At 39.9% G+C, this 24,116-nt stretch overlaps 1 protein-coding gene across 1 annotated transcript in view; it reads left to right on the top strand.

The window, feature by feature from the left end:
• LOC108792854 (protein unc-13 homolog A) overlaps positions 1-24,116 on the top strand; it is a gene marked incomplete at its 5' end in the record, with an annotated part of 82,309 nt that overhangs the window by 41,083 nt on the left and 17,110 nt on the right. The window contains 7 exons of the mRNA XM_018563727.1: positions 152-304; positions 2,735-2,858; positions 6,982-6,987; positions 19,771-19,809; positions 20,234-20,263; positions 21,985-22,041; positions 23,384-23,464. Coding sequence (XP_018419229.1) covers positions 152-304; positions 2,735-2,858; positions 6,982-6,987; positions 19,771-19,809; positions 20,234-20,263; positions 21,985-22,041; positions 23,384-23,464 — 490 coding nt within the window. The remainder of the gene's footprint in view (positions 1-151; positions 305-2,734; positions 2,859-6,981; positions 6,988-19,770; positions 19,810-20,233; positions 20,264-21,984; positions 22,042-23,383; positions 23,465-24,116) is intronic.

Genomic DNA, 24,116 nt, shown 5'->3' with positions numbered 1-24,116 from the left:
TATATATATATATATATGCAATCAGGAAATAATACTGGAAAGTTATTTGTATTCCTCTTTACAAAATATAATTTTTATGTTTTCTAATAATACTGTGTAACTTCATATGTGAAACTACGGCTTTTTCATAGTTTCATCTTTTTTGTTTCAGTTTCCAGCCACATATTGAGGAGTGTGTGAAACAAATGGGAGAAATTCTTAGTCAGGTTAAAGGAACTGGAAATGTGCCTGCCAGTAACTGCAGCAGTGTGGCCCAGGATGCTGATAACGTATTACAACCTATACTGGACCCACTAGACAGCAAGTAAGAAAAAAAAAAATAGAACTAGAAACATTACAGAATGGGTTATGGGCAATTACAATAAGGGGTTACAGAGAAATATGATTTATATTATTGTTGTTAGATGTCAAAAAATATTTATTGATTTGGGGGCCTATTTAGAAAGCAGTGAATGTGACATTCACCACACATTCTCACGTGGGTAATCAATTCCCTGATTTTAAAACAAATTGCAAGCATAATAGTTAAGTGCAATGAGTATTTGGTAAATGTTGCATTCACTGCCCCAAGATGTCTATGTTATCGGAAAGACCGTATTTTTAGATTAATTTGGCAGACGTGCAGGAGAAATTACCACGTTGGCCCAGCACAGTCAAGTTTGCCCAATGTTTTTCTATTACTAAGTATTTACATTTGTTTACTAAATACTGTACTAGGTAAATAGTATACAATTAAGGGAATTTATCAATGCTGGAGCAGACAAAATCTGGAGCAGTTGTCTATGGCAACCAATCAGCCTCTTTCTTTCATTTTCAAATCTTAACTGAACAAACTAAAGAGAGAATCTAACTGGTTACCATGCAAAGCTGCTACAGATTTTGTCTGCTCCAGTTTTGATTCCCCCCCAATGTGTATGAACATAAGTGTAAATACTACTATCCAAAGGAGACCTATGTAGGCTTGGAAACAATAATTATTCAAATAAATGTTACTCTAATGCATGTCCACGTTATTACAAAGAAACAACACCTAGTGGTTTTCAAATTCACACTACCTCATACAGTAAACGAGATCTAATAAATAAATCAATCTATGCAAAACGCCTACAAACATTCCATTTAGTTTCTACAAATGACACACTTTAAAACCTAAAAAAAACATAATGGAGGGCCCCGCACATTCATGTAATAATATTAGGGTAACACAATCTTCCGTAACCATTGCATAATTTCACATTTGTATAATATAATTATAATGTGGATAACATATATGGGACAATGGCAAATTATCCCATTCGATGATTGAATATTATTATACAATTCTACCTACCATAGGCATTGTTTATTCGAAAGTTATTATTTTGCACAGGCCCCAAGACATTCAGGGGTCTATTCACGAAGCTGCCAAAGGATCTGCCCGTAGCTTCGGGTGCTGTACGGGCTATTCGACAGCCTGCTTCTGACAGCTGGGCGGAGCCAGCCGTGATCTTACGGCTGTACATGCGTTGTTCAAAAATATTTTGTGCAATTTCTTCCTCCTGAAGTGCACTCATATAATCAGTCCCGTTAGTCTTCCACAATGATAGATATAATATTAGATTTTACATGCATCCAACTCCACATATGTATATATGTTTATAATGATATAATGCTGAGCATGTTCGGCCGACCCGAAGACCCCACGAAGCAAGCCCATGTACGGCTGAAATTAGCCGTACCAGCCTGAAGTGAATAGCCGAAAAGTGTTCGGCTCACTTCACTTCAGATCGGTCATTCACTCGGCTGCCCTCGGCAGCTTCGTGAATAGACCCCTCAGAGATAATCCACAGGTTTGCATGTCCAAGAAACACATAAAAGTTATTTTATGAAATATTGATACAATCAGTGTTTTTTCTGATGGACAAAATAACAAAACTCAATCATAGCAGAAAATCGAAGCCCACTGAGTCTTCCAGGGTAGTCACAATCTACATCCTGGGTAGGTATAGTCCTACTGAAGAACCAGATGACTACGTATGAGTAAAACCCCACATATTTTGTTGTTCTCAAATGTATGTCCTTCCATTAGGCAGATACAAATGTAGTTGAAGTCAGCGTGTTTGCATTGCATGTTGTTGAAATTAAATTCATACTAATACAGTGGTACCTATTATAATGGTAATCTGAACAAACACAGTTTGTGAAAGCAGACATAAATAGACACTCAAGCTGTATAAGCATGAATGAAAAATAAACCTGCATTGGTTACTGTTATGGATGATTTCACGTATATCGAGAACTTCTAGCCCAATATAAAACCCCAATGCTAATGCACAAACAAAAAAATTGTGTGCTTGCATGGGAGTTGCGCACACGTATATGTTCTTCACATGCATTTACAGAGCTGGAGCCCAATAAATATCATAAAGTCCCTCAGGCATTCCATAGTAAATCCCATAGTAATTCCCACAATGGTGTTTGCCCCATACTATAATCATGGTAGTACTGTGTTCGCTTACTCTATTATGCTACAACCAATCAAGAGCCTTGGTCTTCACTTGATTTTTAGAAGACCAATTCCCCAAAAACATTTTAATTGTTATTTTGGTGCTCTGAAAATCAAAAGTTCTTTCAGTAACATTTTCAACTAACTCATTTTGGTGTATTGGTACAAACTCTGACAGTGAAAGTGTTGATCATAATGCAATTCTAAATAATTATCTGCCTTCCTAGAAATGTCCTCTTTTCTCCTTAGCCTTACCCTGTTTGCTAAAATTTGTGAAAAGACTGTTTTGAAACGTGTTTTGAAGGAGCTTTGGAAACTAGTGATGAATACAATGGAGAAAACTATTGTACTACCACCACTAACAGACCAGACGGTGAGTGTTTAAAATCCAGTCAGCATATTCATCTTCTGCTTTCTTGGTACATGGTACTCTTTCTGTTCCATAAAAAGATGACAATTTTTATCACACCACAGTGTGCCCATTATTTCAGAAAAGTGTAAGGCAGTGAAAGGTGAATGACTGCATTAAAATCTTGACAGTCTGAAAACTGAAAGCCAAAATAAAACAAAACAACAAACTACTTGATGAATCTTTGCCTGCACTGTCCTTGTTGTAGTGCTTACACTATATCTGTACTGTCAGATCTGCTGCACTTCGCTTGAAATGCTACATATTGCTTGGTAGAGTTGTATCATTACCCATCAATAATCTCTAACTTTGTTTTGATGGTTTGGTTTTATTTTTATGTTTCTGCCAGGCAAGTTCTAATGTAGTTAATGTAGTTCATTTAGCTCTATATCTGATCCTTAGCGTGTTTGTACTAAATAATCAATAGGGCATCTGTACCCAGCTGCGTAACTGAGGCTACCTCTAAACATGATAATTATGCTGATCCTGCCTATATTGAACATAAAGAGAAGTGATAATATGTCCTTGGGTGCACTGCGACCTCTGCAGAAGCTGCCTGGCCAACAATCTCAGTGGGAAAGAAAACAATTCTCCTAAATGTATTTTCAGTGGATGTAGTGTTTTCGAAATGAGACCTGGTCTAGCAGAATGTATTTAATGCATAAACAATGACAACAAGAAGACATGTATTAACATAATTAACATAGGAGACCTGTATTAACATACTGCACCAAAATTCAGGAAGCAAGTCATAATGACTAGGCCAATAGCTAAATGTAGATTAATATACCATATTAAGATTAAGATACCATAATATTATAAATACATTTTATGCCCAAATTATTACATACAGTTTGCACCATATAAATACTTCTAAGTATAAAAATGCATGATGTGAGTTTGGTGCATAGTGCATTACTGCTCAAAACAGCATGCATGTATAAAATATATGGAAAGATCTTTTGGCAACAAGATCGTAGGACCACTACTCATGTCTACAGTTAGTCATACAAGAAAGATATTCCTAATAATTTTTTTATAGTGTAATGTCTCATGCTGCATGTGCTTTATCAACTGTGATAATCCCTATGCTTTTTATCAGTTAGAACCAGATGACAATTACTCAGCCAAACAATAGTAATAAGGAAACCTGTACTGAGAAAGTATAGGAGCTGTCTTTGCTAAACTGCCTTTCAGAAAATTCTAGTGCTGATCCAGTGGCAACAGTGTTTTTACTGACATGTAACGTGTATGCAGATAAGGATCTCTGACTTCCCTCTTATGTTTCTGATATACATGCTTCTTTTGGTTTTTGTTTAACATACTTAGATTGAGGTCTGCAATAGTAGCCTCTATGTTTCTCTCAGTACATGTTTCCTAACAGTATTCCACTGTGACACCCCAGATAGGCTAACCACTTTCATGGTGATCTGATATAGGGGTCTATTCACGAAGCTGCCAAAGGATCTAGCCGTAGCTTCGGCTGATCCTTTGGCTAGCTTCGGCCCCAGGACCCCTTTGGTTCAGTAGAACTGAAGGGGTGCTGTATGGCTGGCCGAACAGCAATGAGTAGCCTGCCGGAGGTTCGGCTCAGCCGATCCTTCTGTCGAACTCCTTCTGCACTTCGGGTCAGCCGAACATGCTGAGCATGTTCGGCCGACCCGAAGCCATGCGAAGCAAGCCGATGTACGGCTGATTTCAGCCGATATACGGCTGAAATCAGCCATACAAGCCTGAAGTAAATAGCCGAACAGTGTACGGCTCACTTCACTTGGGGTCGATTGTTCACTCGGCTGCCCTCGGCAGCTTAGTGAATAGACCCGATAGTGCTGATTGGCCAACTCTCTTAATTCCTGATTAACCGGTTAAGCTCTAGAGCCATTTTTACATTTTAGCTATTGGCCTACCTATTTGATAATAACTGTGTCCTTAATTATGATACAAATGTTATTCATATATTGATTTTTCCTGGGGACAAACAAGACTTTCTTTTGATAGAATTGTTTTCCAAGGATTTTTTTTTATAATCTGTCCCTTTTATCATGAATCTAAAATGTTGTTTCTGATACAAAATGTTAACTTTTGTCTATTTGTTAATGCTAACACTACAGAGTTTGAACAAATCAAACAAATTAAATGTATAATGACATGACAATTGTATAAATATACTTGTATGTGGACGGTCCAACCTCTGGTAAAACTATATCATCGAATAACCTATATCATGAAGACAAAAGGACAATTTAAGCAACTTCATGAATAGGTGACTGAAAAGCAGATTCAAAGTCAGAGGATGGATACAAGAAAAGTCACTGAATATCTCTTAGAATACAGTTAAATCAATCATTAAGAAATTGAGGGTATGACAGTTGTAAATCTAAAGAGAAAAGTCCATACAAAAAGTAGTCTAGTGGGGGAAGCCACGAAGAGATCTGTAAGCATGCTGAAGGAGCTAAAAGCATCAGCAGGTGAGACTGAAAAGTTTATGCAACGACTATGTTTCACAAGTCAGTTTTATGGGGGAGTGGCAACAAGAAAGCCACTATTAACAAAAACCCACATGACGTTTAACTTACAATTTGTCTGGAGGCACATGAAATACCTTGATGATGGGGTGATGTGACCAAAATTGACCTTCTTGGCCATCAGCCTAAATGCAAAGTTAGGGGGAAGCCAAACACTGCACATCACCATAAACAACACCAACCCCCACTATAAAGCATGGTGGTGACAATATGGAGTAGGATGCTCCTCTTCAGCAGGTACTCAAAGGCTTGTGAGAGTAAAAGGTAGAATGAATACATCAAAACAGGGAAATTCTGGTAGAAAACCCAGTGCAGTTTGCACGAAACTGAGACGAGAGTCTACTTTTGTTGATCAGTGTCAAAAAAGATCATAGGTGAGTATCTTCCCACCTATGGTGGACCCTCTTGTCTCCCTGTCAGGGTGTGGCAACATGTGGCATTACCCAGTTTCAGCCATTCTGGGAGTGTCGCTTCTGTGTCCCTTGTGGTACATGAAGTGGATAATGTTGACTCCGCACAAACACAAACCTTCAACCCTTATATGTAACCAATGGGTCTGCACATTGGCATGTGTAAACCTGATCCAATATAGAGGGTTTAGTGATAGCAATAATCTAAACAGTGCTAAGAGTGAACCTCTATATTGGATCAGGTTATCACTAATACAGTATTTCGTCATTAGAGACAATCATGGTCTCTTCAACTTAGATTGTAAGTTGTCTTTCACGTTACAATTCACTTTCACACTGACCAAGCGCAACTTGCTTGCCATAAGAGAGATACACACGAATATAGTTGCTGCTGGCCCTTCCTTATTTAGATATCCACTCCTAACGCAGTGTTTCTTGAATAATAAACACGTGAGATTAATAACATGCTGGATTAATGTGATCCTAGTTCATTTTATTACTTAATTGCTGTGCTGTATGTGTATAGGCCAATGTAGTTGGATCTGTATGTTCGTTATAATTAATCGAAATTAATCGATTAATTGATTTAAAAAAATTTCTATTAATCGAACACGAAAATTTTAATCAGTAACAGCCCTACAAAAAATATATATAAGAACATGGCAGCCATATCGTATATAAAGTGTAAGAACAATGTTTCGATATATGAATACATTGCATTGATCCATTGTTAATGTCAACACAATGAACTTGCAAAGCTACAAATCTATGTATCTTAAAAAGTATGTCCATAGAAGATTCTGCTAGTAAGTACAAAAACTTGTAACTGTAATAAAAAATATGTTTAGCCATGAAGGCAGTTTTTGCCATTAATTTGTTGATGGTTTTAAATATCATGATTGTTTTACATTCATGAGGTGTTTTGTTGAGTCTGTTTAAATTGGTTTATTGGGAATTTGTGGATTACAGAAACTGCTAATATTCAGATGAATAGTCATAATATTAAAAGGCATGAAGTTTTATATCAGAGTCTTTTACAAATATAAGTAATATTTAAGACAGTTTGAGACAGAACATTTATTCTGAGCAGTGTGGTTTTATTAACTGACTATCTGACTGCTGTTTATCCCTCTCTGCTCACCAAACATGCAGATGATAGTAAGTAGATGTCCTGTGTATCTGTCTGACCTCAGTTGGCTGGTTTATGTCACAGCTGCTACCTTCTCCTTTTCTCTTTCTGCTCTGGTCTCATGTCTATCAGCTGTATTTGTTGCTGTCCCTACTACCTGTAACACTTGGGTCACTTCTTGCTTTCACTTTCCATTTCCTGATGTACACATTAATACAATACATTAATAAAAATGTTCAGCAATGTAGACTATTACAACATCTGAATGACACTACATCTAAATAATTATTAGAGACAGAGCATTTACCAGGTAAATTGGATACAGAAAACTTTATGCATGGGTGCCCAAAAAAGACTGGCAGTCTTAAACTGGATATAGGTGAGGTGGGTGGGATATAAGACAGGTGAGGGCAGGTAGGTTGTTACCGTCCCTCGTGAACTAGTAATTGGATTCTTTGTAGCCTTGTCATCTTAGGAGTGTTAAACCCCACCATTTACCAATTTACTATTCTAAATTTGACACATATACTATCCAAAGACATTTGCCATTCTACATTGGCCTGCCATAAATAACTTGTAAACAAAAAATAACCTTGTGCCTTGTGTAAAGTAGATCTAACCTGTGCCTGGATGACTTAAGCTTTCTAATGTAACTGACATATGTTTTTTAGTGATGGGCGAAATGCCTGGGCTTGGTTCTTGGGATGTTCATCAACCTCATCATAATTTCCTGAAACTGCAGACTTTAATCCGAACTAATTGAAGTCAATGGCTTTGAATCTGGAGAATAATTTCTGGCTATTTTCAGGGCAAATAAGCAATGATTGTCAAACAAAGGGCATGGGGGCTGGGCACTGCGCTGGGAGACATGTACCAGTGGCAAAAAAAAGTTTTAAAAAGTACCATTCAGCAGGGAAAAGTGCCTCCTTTAATGCAACTTTGAGGACAATGTTGAAAAAACCCAAATCCTTTTAATTACTGCTTGGGAGATGCCTTTAAATTGTATTTGGTGTTATTGAACAGTACAATTCTCAAGTTCAGCGTCAGCGACAACGTTTACTGACATAAGTTACAAAAAATTCATCTTTTTACTTTTTAACATTATTTTTTGGCTTTAATATTGCTGCAGCAGCACCCCAATCTGATTCATTATTATAATTATAAAAAAATTGCTTTTTTAGGTAGTTGTGGATGCGACACCTGACAGTATTGACACTGTAACAATCAGTAACAGGTATAAATTGACAGATGAGAGTAGCAGCCAGCCACAACAGATCGCACAGCTGTAGGAAATTCAACCCTAAAACATTAAAGCTTAAATCCTTAATTTCATACAAAATAGCCAGTGGTACAACAGTTTGATAGTACAGTTAGGGTTGTTTTTATTATTGCAGTACCACCATTTTCCAAACTTTTTAATAAAATGTGAAAACAGAGTGCACCAAAACACTTCAAAACCACAGCTCCACATTCCCTGAACCTCCTCTTACATCTCCATATCCCCAATTATTCCCTAAATTTGTTTTAAATAGACCTCAGATATGCATTTGGTAGAAAAATGGCTAGTGTCAGGATAGAACACAAGCACTGGGGCACAATGCTGGAGCTGGTGGTGCTGCCCTGTGTCCTGTACCTTGGTGAAAATGACATCAGGGTTAACTCTTCTTTTTAATTGCCTCGGGTGGTCTCTTCAATGGCCTCGGGGGTTCATCCCCCCCTTTCCCCCAAGTGCCCTAGAGCCCATTCAGTGTCCAAGGCAAAACACTGACTTTTGAGGTCAGAAGAGTGTGTGGCTACTTTACGAGATCATAGCCACTGAGTGTTCTCCTGGCAGAAATGCAGCATCAACACAATATGCTATAGGCCATGCACCAGGGCTTCTTGTTGACCATGTTGCAGCACCAAACACCTTGTCACCATCCCAAGAGGGAACCAGAATGGTATTCCTGCTAGATCACACAGTGCATGGTGTAATAGATTTGGTACTGGAGAAAGAGCAGTTGGAGAAAGCGGAAAACCTACTGTCTCAGGGTCAACAAGATCCTTTGCTCCTTTGAGGAGAGGAAGGTTATGGTGCTATGGATGAGGGGTAGGGTTGTGGTGCTGGCAAAGAGGAGGAGGGCTGTTGGTAGTGACAGTGAGGAGGAAAATATGGGTTTCAAGGGGGACATTAAACCCCTTCTCAATCCAAGGGAAGAATCTTATAGAGATCTATGCTAAGGCTGCCCACCCTTCCAAGAGTCTTCCGTACATGCCCTACAATACTTATTTTTTTGGAATGCATAAAGTATGTATTATGGCTCAATTATTTCCACTATTGGATTATTATCTGTAGGTGAGTGGAACAGCTGTGGGCAGAGCATGTTCTGGGTTGTGCCAACCTCTTCATGAATTATTGGGAGCAGTTCGTCATTTAGTTCCCAGAATCCTTTTTTTTAGAAAACCTCCCCCTCTACACTCTGTGTATTGATAACATCCTTATTCTTTAGATTGTAGTGATACATTTATCTAATTTGTGGATTGTGTAGTGATGTAGTATTTTCCTAAATTCCTTTTTGTATTTTTGTGATCTAATGGTGAGATGTCAGTCAGCTTAGCTGTGTGTTGGTTGGTGTTCTCTAATTGTGTAGTTATTATCTCAGTCACGTACTGTGTTGAATTTGCTCCAGCAGCGTGTGCTAATACCTGGCCAATCAGCAGGCTTGAGGGGCATGCCATGCATGCTGGAAGTGTTATCAAGAGGGTTATTCACAAAGCTGCCGAAGGCAGCCAAGTGAATAACCCACCCAAAGTGAAGAGACCTGAACGCTGTTCGGCTATTCACCTCAGGCTTGTACGGCTGACTTCAGTCATACATCGGTTGAAATCAGCTGTACATCGGCTTGCTTCAGCTGGCTTGGGTTCAGCCGAAGTGCAGAAGGAGTTCGACTCAGCCTATCCAACATCTGGATCGGCTGAGCCGAAGCTCCGGTAGCTCACTCGCTGCCGTTCGCACCTATTCACATAGGGGCCGAACAGCAGCGAGTGAATAGACGAATGCCACCAAGTGGCATTCGGCTTGGCTATTCTGCTTGGTACCTCTGTGGTACCGAGCAGAACAGAAAGTCAGTGAAAAAAGTTGGGGGAAAAAAGCAGAAAAAAAAAGGTTTAAAAATGTAAATAAATGATCAATTTAAAAAAAGTAAGATTTCTTTAGAAAAGAAAAAAAACAATTGGGGCGGAGCTAGCAGTGACAGCTAGCTTCACCTAACTGTTTCCTATTGGCTGGGACAAGCTAGAGTCTTCTAGCAGGTTGCCGGCTAATGAATAACAACTGGGCGGAGCCAGCCATTATTCGCTCCAAGCTCATGAACTAAAATGAGATTGTAATCCATACATGTGAGCTTGGAGCGGTGAGCTTGGAGAGTGAGCTTGGAGCGGTGACTACTTTACAACACACACAGGAACCATGGGGAACAAAAGTAGCCCCCCTCCAGAAGAAAGGATAGTGCCACCAATTCAGAGATGATTGGAGGATCTACAGCCGAGTGAAAAAGAAAATGTTACATTTTTTTACAATGATGTTAATAGGATATTTGAGCCGGCCGTGACTTCATGGCCGTCTCTGCCCAGTTGTCATGGTAACCTGGGGATGCTGATCTGTCATTGCAACTGGGCGGAGCCAGCCTTAAGATCACGGCTGGCGCCGCCCAGCTGTCAGTTGCAAGGCTTTCGACTGTCCAATGTCCGGCCGTTCGCCCCGCTTCAGGTGTCACTTTGGCTCAGACGAGCCGAATCATATGCCTTCGGCTCGGCTAGCTTCGGGAGCTGTACGGTCTATAGTGAATAGCCCGTACAGCAGCCCTTCGGTTCGACTAAACCGAAGGGCTCCGGCAGCCGAAGCTAGCTGAAGGATCAGCCGGAGCTATGGCTGATCCTACGGCTAGCTTTGTGGATAACCCTGGCACAGGGGTCTTCCCTCCAGGCTTTCACCCTGAGAGGATGCATCTCTCTTGTCCTCAGGCCTTATGGCCTAGGGCTGTTGGGAGTTGTAGGGATCTCCCCTAGGAGACCTCCCTGAAGTTACTGGTTGCCATGGAGTGCTGTGAGGCCTTGAGGAAGCAGAACTGCAGTTGTTTGTTCCCCACATGGAGGGGGTGAGTGACTGACTGAGTTGGGAAGTACCACAGGAATCTTTCCATTACGTAGTAGGTAAGGTTGAATAAAGACACAGGTCCATCTAGTTCAACCTAGGTTGTGTATGCGTGTCTGGATATACTTGGATCTAGCAGTTCCCATATCCTTGTATATTTAGTGAGCTAAGAAACTCATCTAAAAGATTCTTGAATAAATCAATGCTATCAGCAAATATTACTGACACATTTTTACTACTGGCAAAGTTTAAAAAAACCTTGCGCAGTCTAAGTGTAAACCACCTCTCTTCTAACCTCTTGCTATGTTCTCCTGTCATCAATAGAGTTCTCAGTATAAACATCTTCTTCTGGATATTGTGGTCCCCATTAATGATTTTGAAAATTGCAATTAGGTCCACTCTTAAGTACCTGTTATCTAAGGAGAACAAGTTTAATTTCTGTAGGCAATCACCGTAACTCAGTCCTTCCATCCCCTTTATTCATTTTGTAGCCCTTCTCTGAACTTTCTCAATTTCGAGGACATCTATCCTAAGATTCCATGACCTTTCCATTGTCATTGCCACTCCTGTCAAAGGATCTATGAATGGAGAAACTACAAGTCCCATCGGCCACTGTAAAAAAGAGATACTTGTAGTCCTCAGTGGAATACAAGTGCGGTGAGGTCACTGAACTTGTAGTCTATTGACATTTGCTCTGGTCCACGTTACTACATGTCCGTGCCTTGGGCATCTTTCAGGAGCCAGAGCATTGCACCTGTAATCTTATTTCATCTTACATCTTATATCAATTTAAAACTATTTTTTTGTTTTATATAGAGTAGGTATGGATAATTGTTGTTATTGCTGCCTGAGTCCCTACTGGGGAGATTCACCCTCACTATTTGTCCTGGTAATAATTGTCACCGAGACAAAAAGTAGGGGGAAATCCAAAATGTTGGAGTAGCTACCAGATAAAAAAGCAAGAGTACTGATAAATCAATGGGGACACATATCCTGGTGACAACTGTTCAAAATAGGAATTCACCTAATTTTGGGGAGATTTCCTCTCATTTCCTGTTGCATTTCCAGGATAAGACGTAAAGGTAAATCTCCTCAGTGGGAGGTAGACAGCAAAAAATAATCTGGTAAAGATATGTACACTTTAACTACATGATCATCATTGTGCACATTTTAACATCTGCATAGTGAAGGCTCCCCAGTGAAGAATTTTAATATTGATAAGATTTTTGTTGAGCTTTATTGCTTCCCTCTGAAAGTTTACATTTAGTAAAACAGTACAATGTATAGTGTTAGCTTATCCAGTAATTGATATTTATCTTTGCAGTTGTTCAGCAGATATGCTGAATAATGCTAGACAATATGTGCCATATACAGTATATGCATGGACACAAAAGGAAAAAATCTGCAAATCTGAAACCAAAATATAATCATGAAAATAAAGAACAGCAATGTACATTACATTTGAAAATTTGTATCACAACTTGTTAAAAAAAAATTATAGATTAAAAATACAGTTTCTTTTCAAAAGGTGGATAATCCCAGTTTACCCACATTCTGTGCCCTAACCAAGGTGCGGAAAATCCCTGACTAACCCATTGAACAGGTCACTTTTCTCAGAATGTGGTTCTCTCCCTGGAAAATTCAGTCAGTACATTAATTTTTTTATTAAAGTGGAACTAAAGTCTGCAAATAGTCAACTCTGCTCCAGAGATGTAACAATGGCAAGTTCCCTCACTGGTGCCAACTTCTTTTACCTGGAATTTTCAGGGTGCCAGATCTATGGCCATGTTGATTGGCTTACGGCCGATGATGTAACTACCACACATGCACACAGGAGCTCATTCATCCCTGCACTGAGGTGTGCCGAGAATGTTCCATGAGCTGCACATGAGCAGTTCAGTGCACATTCTAAAAAGGATTGCATAGCATGTCTTTTCTGCAAAAATGAGCCTACCTGCTCGCAGTCTTTAACCCTGGTTCCACTTTAAACAACATGCAATACCATTACCCTCATACTGTATGCTTGAGATACCCCCACTATCTCCAAATGATTCCAGACTTAAACAGTCTGCTGAAGACAATTAATGTCCCTAGATGTAAAATCACAAATTTGGCATACAAAGAGTTAAACTGTTACTAAATAAACAGAACATTCTGCAAAAAGATCCTGATGCATTTCTGCCATGTTGTTTGATTTTTTTGTTGAAACACAGCACTTTTGTTTTCTCCAGCTCCCACTACCTCTAGGTGCTACGTATGCTCCATTTTACACAAACCTGTACCTTAAGGGCAACAGTGCAGTGTCAGATTCCTCGCATCACCTTTCAACATCTTGTGGAGGCACGAGGCGGCCCAACGAAGTCATCTCGTGGAGTTATCTCGTGGCCCAACGAAGTACTGATGGGGTGGTCATAATAATCTGGCCACTCAGTATATACATATTTATTTTATGTTTTTTGCTGGTGCTGGAGTTTGTGGGGATCCTAAACACTAATGGGGACAATTCATGCTTTACTATAACCCTTGACCCCAAAAGTCTAACCTTTTATAAAAGTAAGTAACTCAAGATGGCCTAAATTACCTAATAAAGTACGTGTGGAAGATAGATAATATGTAGAAAAATTATTTATAAAAATGTATATCTTAATATGTTAAATATAGTGAATTTTTTCAGTGAATGGTGTGTATAATACACTAATAAGGGATACATTATCATATACGGTAGTAGAACCTATTATCATGGGCTATTTATATAGTGAACCACAGTGTAATCTAGCATAACCAGACTTTTTCTTGAGCGACTTATATCATACGCATAAAACAGTGAAAAAGAAGAAAACTTACAATATTCAAAAAACACCCAGACCAAACACAAAAAGATGACCTCCCCATGCCACCTTTACTTTAGCTCATATACCCTAACTCAAAAAAAAAAAGGATACCTTCAAAAACAGAAACCTTCAATTATGCCCAAGCATCATGTACAATATGCCGTAGCCTTATAAGTAAGCCAGCCCACACATATTTCACAGAAGCGTACATGTTTATTCTTACTACTATATATTAACTCTTCCTAAGCGCATATATCTGATCTATCTTCTTAAACCGTTCTCTTATTATAGGGGGTTCCACTCGTTTCCAGTATAAAGGGATAAGTAAATTGGCTGCATTTAGCAGGTGTGGTGTAATAGATCTTTTATAGCTTCTCACCGATCCTTTATTATTATGAAATAAAATTACAGTGGACCAACACCAGCAGATGACATGGCTCCCCAAATCAACACAGACTGTGGAAACTTCACACTGGACTTCAAGCATCTTGCAGTGTGTGCCTCTCCATTCTTCCTCCATACACTGGGTCCTTGGTTTCCAAATGACATGCAAAATTTGCTCTCATTAGAAAAGAGGACTTTGGACCACTTAGCAACATACCAGGTCTGTTGTTCTTTAGCCCAGTTAAGATGTTGTTTAGGAGTGGCTTGACAAGAGGAAAACGACATTTGAAGCCCATGTCCAGGATCCATCTGTGTGTGGTGGCTCTTGATGCACTGACTCCAGCCTCAGTCCACTCCTTGTGAAAGTCCCCAACACTTTTGAATGGCCTTTTCCTGACAATCCTCTCCAGGCTGCGGTCATCCCTGCTGCTTGTGCACCTTTTTCTTCCACACTTTTCCCTTCAACATAACTTTCTATTAATGTGCTTTGATACAGCACTTTGGGAACATCCAACTTATTTTGCAATTACCTTTTGAGGCTTTCCCTCCTTATGGAGGGTGTCAATTATGGTTTTCTGCACAACTGTCAGGTCAGCAGTCTTTCCCATGATTGTGATTCCTACTGAACCAGACTGAGAGACCATTTAAAGGCTCAGGAACCCTTTGCAGGTCTTTTAAGTTGCATTAGTGAAATAAATTAACTTTGCGCGATATTCTAATTATTCGAGTTTCACCTGTAGTTAACATGCCATATCCTCAATCATGTACACACACTCAGCGATCACTGATCGCTGAGTGTGTGTACCTTGCTTTTCTCTCTGACACCCTGTCACAGGAGGCTGATCGAGCGGTGTAGAGAGGAAAACCCGCCTCCTGTGACAGCGCTGTCTCCGCCCCACACCCCTCTGCCAGACTGTGATAGGCGGCTGAGCGGTGTGGGAGGAGAGACGCCGGCCGCTCACAGCGCTCTCGTCCGGCAGCGCTCGGCCAGCTGTCACTTCTCTCCCCGCTGGAACACAGAGCAGCGCCCAGCGGGGAGGAAAGAAACCAGGGATGCGCCGATGTGTCGGCCGAAACATAGCTCTTTCAGCATTATGCCAAAAGTGCCATTTTTGGCCGATATGTTTCGGCCGCCGATATATTGGTGCATCCCTATAAAATACCCAAGGGTCTAAACTTATTGGAGATCCTCGTGTTAAAGGAAACCATTTCAGTAACCTGTAACCATTTCTGGAGAAGATTCACAGATCACACTGTGTATATGTTGCCAGATATGTAGCTTTGTTCCAGTTTTCGAAAGCTGTACTTCTTCTCTTTGCACAGTTTAACATCATGGAATTTCTGCATTATTTACCCCAAGTACATATACACTATATTGCCAAACGTATTGGGACACCCCTCCAAATCATTGGATTCAGGTGTTCCAATCACCTCCATGGCCACAGGTGTATAAAATCAAGTACCTAGGCATGCAGACTGCTTCTAAAAACATTTGTGGAAGAATGGGTCGCTCTCAGGAGCTTAGTGAATTCAAGCGCGGTACCGTGATAGGTTGCCACCTGTGCAATAAGTCCATCCGTGAAATTTCGTTGCAACTAAATATTCCACGTTCAACTGTTAGTGGTATTATAACAAAGTGGAAGCAACTGGGAACAACAGCAACTCAGCCACGAATTGGTAGGCCACGTAAAATGACAGAGCGAGGTCAGCGCATGCTGAAGCGCACAGTGCGCAGAAGTCAACAACTGTCTGCAGAGTCAATAGCTACAGACCTCCAAACTTCATGTGGCCTTCAGATTGGTCCACCAACATTGCGTAGAGAGCTTCATGGAATGGGTTTCCATGGGCGAGCAGCTGCATCCAAACCTTACATCACCAAGTGCAATGCAAAGCGTTGGATGCAGTGGTGTAAAGCACGCCGCCACTGGACTTTAGAGAAGTGGAGATGTGTTCTCCGGAGTGATGAACCACGCTTCTCTGTCTGGAAATCCAATGTCTGAGTTTGGCGGTTGCCAGGAGAACGGTACTTGCTTGGCTGCATTGTGCCCAGTGTAAAGTTTGGTGCAGGGGGGATTATGGTGTGGGGTTGTTGTTCAGGGGTTGGGCTTGGCCCGTTAATTCCTGTGAAGGGAACTCTTAAGGCATCAGCATACCAAGACATTTTGGACAAACATGACTGCGCACCAGTGTACAAAGCAAGGTCCATAAAGACATGGATACTGCGAGCCAGGCCTTCTCGTCCAACATCAGTACCTGACCTCACAAATGCGCTTCTGGAAGAATGGTCATACATTCCCATAGACACACTCCTAAACCTTGTGGACAGCCTTCCCAGAAGAGTTGAATCTGTCATAGCTGCAAAGGGTGGGCCAACTCAATATTGAACCCTTTGGACTAAGACTGGAATGCCATTAAAGTTCATATGCGTGTAAAGGCAGGTGTCCCAATACTTTTGGCAATATAGTGTAATATACAGTATGAATTCTTGTGAATCATATATACAGTACACTGTAATGTTGTGAATAAAAGGTGAATTCTCTTTTGTTTCTCTACATACAGTAACCACTGTGAGACCGGCATGTTGTTTCCATAACCTAAGCCAATAGAAGATATAGGTTTATGCTTTATATCAGTGGTTCTCAACCTGCATAACCTCATGACCCATTTGTCCTTGGTCATTAAGTCACGACCCAAAAACAATTTAATTTTGAAACATAATTTATTCCACAAAACAACTTGTGTGTATTTGTGTGTATTCACCAACGTATATATATACATTTTATACAGTACAGTCTGTACAGATCATCAGTTTTGAGTTAACCATGAATTATGGCCCTAGAATCATTGCTCAAAATCTGACATTCATGGTGATACTTAACATGTGTGGCGCAATTGTTGTTTACATACACATGCATGTCCCATGCGTGTTTCTTTTCATGCAAATGGCAGGGTTGGTTTTCATTTTCCACACACACACACACACACACACATGGGCTTGGAATGTCATAATATGCTGCTAGCTCTTCCCCTGCACTGACAGGGGAAGAGCTAGCAGCAAATTATAACATTCCAAGCCCAGGACAGACTCCGTGGGACACAGGAAGAAATAGGAGTCAATGCAGAGTGGCACCAGCACTGAGGGGACTGTTGGACTGCATCAAGAGGCATCACATAAGGTAAGTACTTACAGCAGCATTAGGGGGAAAAAAAATTAAAAATGCCTTTAATGTCACTTAAGGGCTTCATTTATAGGTTACCAAATATTTGTACTTTTTGATTTTTTTGAAATGGATTTATTGGAGTTGCCCAAATCTTTAAAAAGTTATAGAAACCTGACAGTGGTTCTATCCTCCCATCATTCTATGCAAATCTAAGATGGTTTTTCCTTTAGTTATAACTTGGCCCTGCCTCCTGAAACTCCCTTTTGGCTTTGTCTCCTCCTATTAGAGGAGCAATAGGGAGGCTTAGGAGGTGCTGGGATAAACGGCCAAACTAGACTTTCACAGAAAATCAAGAGTTGTATATAAATTCATCTGCCTATATTTGTAGATCTACTGATAATTTTGAAGACCCATTTTCACAGAAGGTCACATTTGCTTTTTCATAGCATTCAGGATAAACAGGAATTATCTGGAATCAATTTGTGAAGAATAATTAATATTTACAAAAAACACTTTTGCAAAGATTTTGTTTTGGTACAATACGTGACTGACCAAATATTTTGCTTTTAAACAAAGAAATTTTATCAAGGCCTTTAAACCCTAAAATATGGATAACTAGTGGATAGGAAGTTATAATGGTGGATTTCCAAGTTTTTGTTTTATAACATATTAGTACTAGCTATTATAAGAAGAAGGGCTTTGGGTCACTAACTAAAATGTACAATAAAGAAAATAGATGACTAACTAATATCTACATGCACTGTATGTAAATGACATCCAAATAGTGATTAACATATTGATTTCAGAGTACCTAGATTAAAGTCTCATTATACAAGCAATAATACGCTTAGAAAACGCACATGGCTTGAATTTGAAATCTGCTGACTGCCAGCTTTTAGCAGTGTCTAGTCATGACTAACCATTGGCCAATACAAACAAGCAACAAGTGACAAACTCTTGCTTCACTTTGCAGTGATTCAATTGTGAAGGGGTTAACTAGAAAACAAGTGAATTCAAAGGTGTTGTAAATAGCTGACAGTGAATAGCTGATCATTCCCTTTTCTACGAAGAAAAGGGAACGACCCTTTTGCAACTTGTGGTAAAAGGAGATGATCACGACAGAACCTGGTAAAGCATGGTTGAGTGAGTGGAGCCAAATCTTTAACTTACCATAGTTCTATGTAAGACATTTACACTAGTTACACCTGAAACAACCTACCCAGATCCAGTTCCTTATTACCCTGACACAGTTCACAACAAATTACATCCTATGTACACTCCTTTATATAGTGGCTTTTACCTGCTTGGCATCATCATTTGTTATTTTTTACTGTTGCTTGACTGTCTTCTTGTTCCCTCCTTACATGCAAATACTGCCTTATGTTACATGCTGCATTGTCTTGTCACGTGTATCGGTGACGTCTTTTTAGTGTTAAGTGTAACTTAAAATATCTGCAGCTTTAACTTTGTATGTACAAAATATAGAAAATCACAATTACTTACACTTTTATTAATGAGAAAAAACTCTCCCTGCTCAGAGTGTATTACCTCATTCCCCCTGCTTGTTCCTGCTTATGTTTAAAAAAGGTAACCTTTTTTTTGTAAGGGGGGTGTACAGCACCAAGCACATTGGATAAGTGTAATGGTGTATATCCCCTTATGTATAATTGTTTTACTTCACTGCCTCCTTCACAGCTGCCAGATATTATACTCAGCACTGTCTTCTGGCGCTGGAGAGAGCAGAGGGGGTGGGCCAGCGGTGCAACTTCTGACTCGCAGCTCACAGACTGGAATCACTGCAGGCTCTCACAGTGACAGAAGACATCTGCTAAATGTAATATCGGCGGGATATGAAGGGGTTAGTGTTTGGTGCTGTATACCCCAAAAATATAAGTAAAACTCAGTTTTAAGGGCCTGTGTCCATGAGCTTTCTTTCACTTTAAGTGGATTTTGCATTCCCATACAAGTCTATGGAATGCAAAATCCACTTGAAGCAGATCAGACGCAGTTCTGAGGGATTCAGGTCAACTGCATTTCAAATTCTCCTGTCTCTCAGAAGCGTCTCGAACTGATGCCATCAACACACGCCTAAAGCCCTTCGACCCAGTCCCTTTATGGAACTAGTATTTCACATTTACCATCCACCATACTCACCTACTGCAACTGAATAGAGCATATCTACCTACTCATTTTATATTGTGATCACCAGCGCTTTATTTTACCAGCACTTGGTTTTTTTTTACCAAACACTTGCCTGTGACTACAAAAAAATGAAAAGTGACCGACTGTGAAATGTTTCTGCAGGGGACGCTACTCAGAAAACATGGCAAAGGGCTAGAGAAGGTAAACCTGTATGCAGACCCGTCACTTTTGTTTATTGCAGCATTGCATAGCTGGTGAAGCATTGTATCAGTGGAGAATGCTGAATATCCCTCTTGTTCTGATACTGCACATCACTGTGCAGAAGCAATGTTACAGTTTATGAAATATTTGCTGGGGGAGGGAAGATGTGGAAAAAGCTGTTAAGGTTTATGCCCGACTTGTGTTATGTAATCAAACTTTTTGTTGCTAGTACTATATGTTCTGAGGTAATGGCTAATTGGTCATATAGTGTAGCGAAGCAATGCATAACTAGTATTGGTTCTGTGCACTGTGTGTAGCTGTTCTGTATATACATGTAAGATTTGTTTAGACATGTAATGACTGTTATTGTACACTTGTATTTCACATTCACACTCACATGTTAATTCCACACTTCTCTCTCCAGAGCAGGGTGAAGCTACCGTACCATGCAGATGTAAGGACACTGTGTGTGTGTCTGTCTGTCTGCACTTTCCCATTTCAATATATATGTCTGTACAATCTCCCTTTGTGAGATGTGTTCTAAATTTGTTTAATGTATGTGTTGTTTTAGGGTATAGAATACAAGATTTTATTTACAAACCTTTAGCAAGATGTAATAGACAGTGTGTACATTCAAAAGAAAATAAGCAATAAGCTACCCAGAGTAGCCAAATGTGATATTGGAGCAAGGGTTCTGTCCCAATGTGACACCAACCTCACAGTATACCTAGCTATCAGTAATACAGATCCTTCTCTTCCCTACCAGTATGATAGTGAAGCTGATTCAGGAAAATAGAGGGGGGGGAAATGTGCACAACATTGGAATTGTTAGCAATATCAATCAACAGACCTTTCATTTAATGAAAAAAGAGGCAAAAATTGATTTGTGCTCATTGTATATTTGATGAATCAGCCCCCATTTCCCTAACCATAAAGCCTTGCTGTATGGCTTGACAAACTAGTATGACTTAAAGGCAAACTACAACTGGATGGGAAGATATCTAGGAGAGCTGCAGGCCCCAAGAGGAGTATACTAAAGTGGGGATGGTCATAGGTGAGTTGACCAGAAGAGAGTGTAGAGAGATCCACTGCTGCATCAGGACTAATGGACATGGTTCTAAACCAGTATTTTTTTCCATTGTAGGTTAGAAAATACATTTTAACTTGCATATGGTTCCATTGTGTCACAACTTAGCTTTTCCTTTCCATATTATGCCCAGTAAACCTATTATGAGATAAATATTTGGTTTGGCTTTGCTAACCTAATTCTTAAAATACTAGTTTCCTGGCTGTTATGGTGACCCTATGACTTCAATTAATAATTTACAGTTAAGTCAAGAGATGTTACTGCATACTTTTTCTGGGCCATTGAATCAAAACATTAAAATCAGACAATCACCATGATAGACAGGCAAATACCATTTCCAGAAAGGGAGGAAAATAATGTCAACCTCCTATAATAGGGTTCCTTCATTCATTTTAACATAAATCAGATCAAATTAAATTAAATAAAAAATGTATTAGTCCTTTAGCTTTGCAGCATGGGGTCAGTGCTTAGGATAAATAAAAATGGTCCAAGCTGTCCAATCAAAAAGAAGAAGAAAAAAAACCACTGAGGCCATCGATCTCAATGCCTCGAGCCAGTGACGAGCAAGTGAGGACCGGGAGTCCCTGTCTCCTCCCTTCCTCCTTCCCACACAGCTTGGTTACAGAGCTGGGGGTGGGGCTTCGACTGGACTGGGGGTGGAGCTTCGGTGGGACAGGGGGCTGGGCTTTCACTGGACAGGGCAGAGCTTCGGCAGAAGGTACGGCACGTCACTGGTAAAAACCTGGGAGATGTTCTGACCCTTCTCCACTCAATCCACACAAAAAAAGGCAATTTCTATGATGAGAAAGTAATGGTTTCTAAGGGATTGAAAAGCAAATAAATGATGAGTTATAATTAGGGATATGAGTGTGTTTGTGGAGAGAGAGGCACAGAATACAGATAAAAGTAATATTATGATGTGCTTTTCTGTTAAAATAGGCAGAATGATTTACAGGTAGATCTTTATGTTCTGAGTGTTGATGATAATGTCCACGATAATGGACCGACTACTGTGCAAAAAACAAAAAAAAAGTATATATGGATAGTGTATCATGTGTAACTGTACTGTTTATGTTTGTATTTATCAGGGGACCCATCTCATCATCAATGCTGCTAAAGAGCTTGGACAACTATCTAAACTCAAGGTATGTTTTTGTAAAATAGAGAAGATTGAAAGGATATTAAGGCTAGACAGGTTTGTTTTACCCTTGTGGGTTGCTTACCGGCCAACTTCAGATTTTTCTGCCTTCTTTCTGATTTTTTTCCAAATGGTATTAACAGCGTGCTTTGCTCTAGGCCACCTTTCCAAGGTATTATACTTTAGTAAGAATATTACCAACAGGACAAATGTCAGAAGGCAGTGGAACTAGGCTTAATGCTCAGAACAATCCACAAATAATTTTTATCTTACAAGACCTTTTAAGAGTGGATTGATCTTTATGTATGAATTTAAAATCCAAGAACAATGCCTATATGTTCCATACAGACCTAGAATGGTTTCTACAGTGAAGGGTGTTTTTTTTCAAATGGTAAAGACCACTTGGAGAGCCTCATACTAAATCCTACCTTGTGGGGTAAAGAAATTAGACATAACTATGTCAGTTTAGGATATTTGGGCATGGAATGTCTAATATTTGATCATGCATAAGGGGAGTAAAGAGAAAATAAAGATTTTTTGCAATTGAGAAGAGGAGTATAAAGGTGATGTTTCTGAAAATGCACGAAGAAGCAATTTGGTTGAGCATAGGCACACCACAAGAATCTGCGGATTCTTGTGGTGTGAATCCCAGATGTGTCTAAACAGATGTGAATGACAGGCTGACAGTGGGGCGCATTTGTGGAGGATGGGCTAAGTAAACAAGGTACAAGAAGGAATAATAGGTTGGGGAGGAGAGCGAGTAGGAGAAAGTGGAAAAGGTGGTGGTGGGAGGGGGAGAAGGTACAGGGATCGGGAAAGGGAGAGAGAGAAAGTTCTGGGGTCTATCTTAGTGGGATTATGCTATGTTATAGTGTTATTATAATTATATAATGGTTTAATAGTTGCGTATATATTATAGTTTAATAGTTGCGTATATATTACATAGTATTTGAGGTTGAATAAAGACATTAGTCCATCAAGTCCAACCTATAAACCCAGGGACAAAATGTAAGGTATTTGTTGTTAGTGTCATTGAGGAGAGCAGTTTGTTTTTTGTTAACCATTGTGCCATTATCTGCACTTCCATACCTACATATGTGTCAGTAAGGGTTAGTAAGTCAGAAACTTTTTAGAAGGGGAGGTCAACAATGGCAGCCTCTCTATATTTCTGAACTGTTTTCTCAATCATTATTGAGACCTGATTAATGAAGATTTTCCATGCAATGAAGAATCAAAAAGCTCTTGTTTAATTGTTTTTATAATCTAATTGCAGTCTGTAACGATTGATGACCCTTGCATTTTCAGTCCTTGTAGCTATTGACACAATTGTTCATTTTTTTTCCATGTAGGATCACATGGTGAGGGAGGAAGCAAAGAGTCTGACTCCTAAGCAGTGTGCTGTGGTGGAGCTTGCACTCGACACTATTAAGGTAATGACTACTACACTACAGACAAGATAAAAACTTTTTCTCATCGTTGTTTTTTAATTGAAAACCACAGAATGAAAATTCCCCAGAGAGCTGATATCCACTGCTTCATCTCAATATATCTGAGAATTTATTAGTTTATTGCAGAGATAGAGGCAGCCTTAAGCAAAGTAAAATGACAGCTGATGCTGTGTGCAGGAGAACTGCTTCCAATCACAGGCTCAGCAATAGAAATTAAAGAGTGCTCAGCTGTAAACAGGAGCTGCTGTCTGAACAGGGCCATCTTGGGGCATGTAAAAAAACTCCTCAGTCTGTGTTCAGAGAATTCCTCCTGCCTTAAGCACATAATGTTCGAAACTGCTGCTGGGGATTCCTGTGGCAAGAATCTGCGGATTCTTGTGATGTGAATCCCAGATGTGTCTAAACAGATGTGAATGACAGGCTGACAGTGGGGCGCATTTGTATGTGGCTGCAAGTAATCATACATGGATTGATTACCTGCAGATCGGGAGAGATGCTTATCCCTGGATGCCATGTTTCTGTACGATTATTTGCGGACAGATGCGGCCGCTGTCGACCTGTCATACACTTGAATGGGCACAACACAGCATCTTGTAAGGACACACTTAAGATTCCTGCCGCAAGAGTTCTTGCT

Source organism: Nanorana parkeri, unplaced genomic scaffold (genome assembly GCF_000935625.1).
Source record: "Nanorana parkeri isolate BGI_ZX_2015 unplaced genomic scaffold, ASM93562v1 scaffold690, whole genome shotgun sequence".
Taxonomy (NCBI): Eukaryota; Metazoa; Chordata; class Amphibia; order Anura; family Dicroglossidae; genus Nanorana; species Nanorana parkeri.
This window is presented reverse-complemented; position numbering and strand designations above follow the sequence as displayed.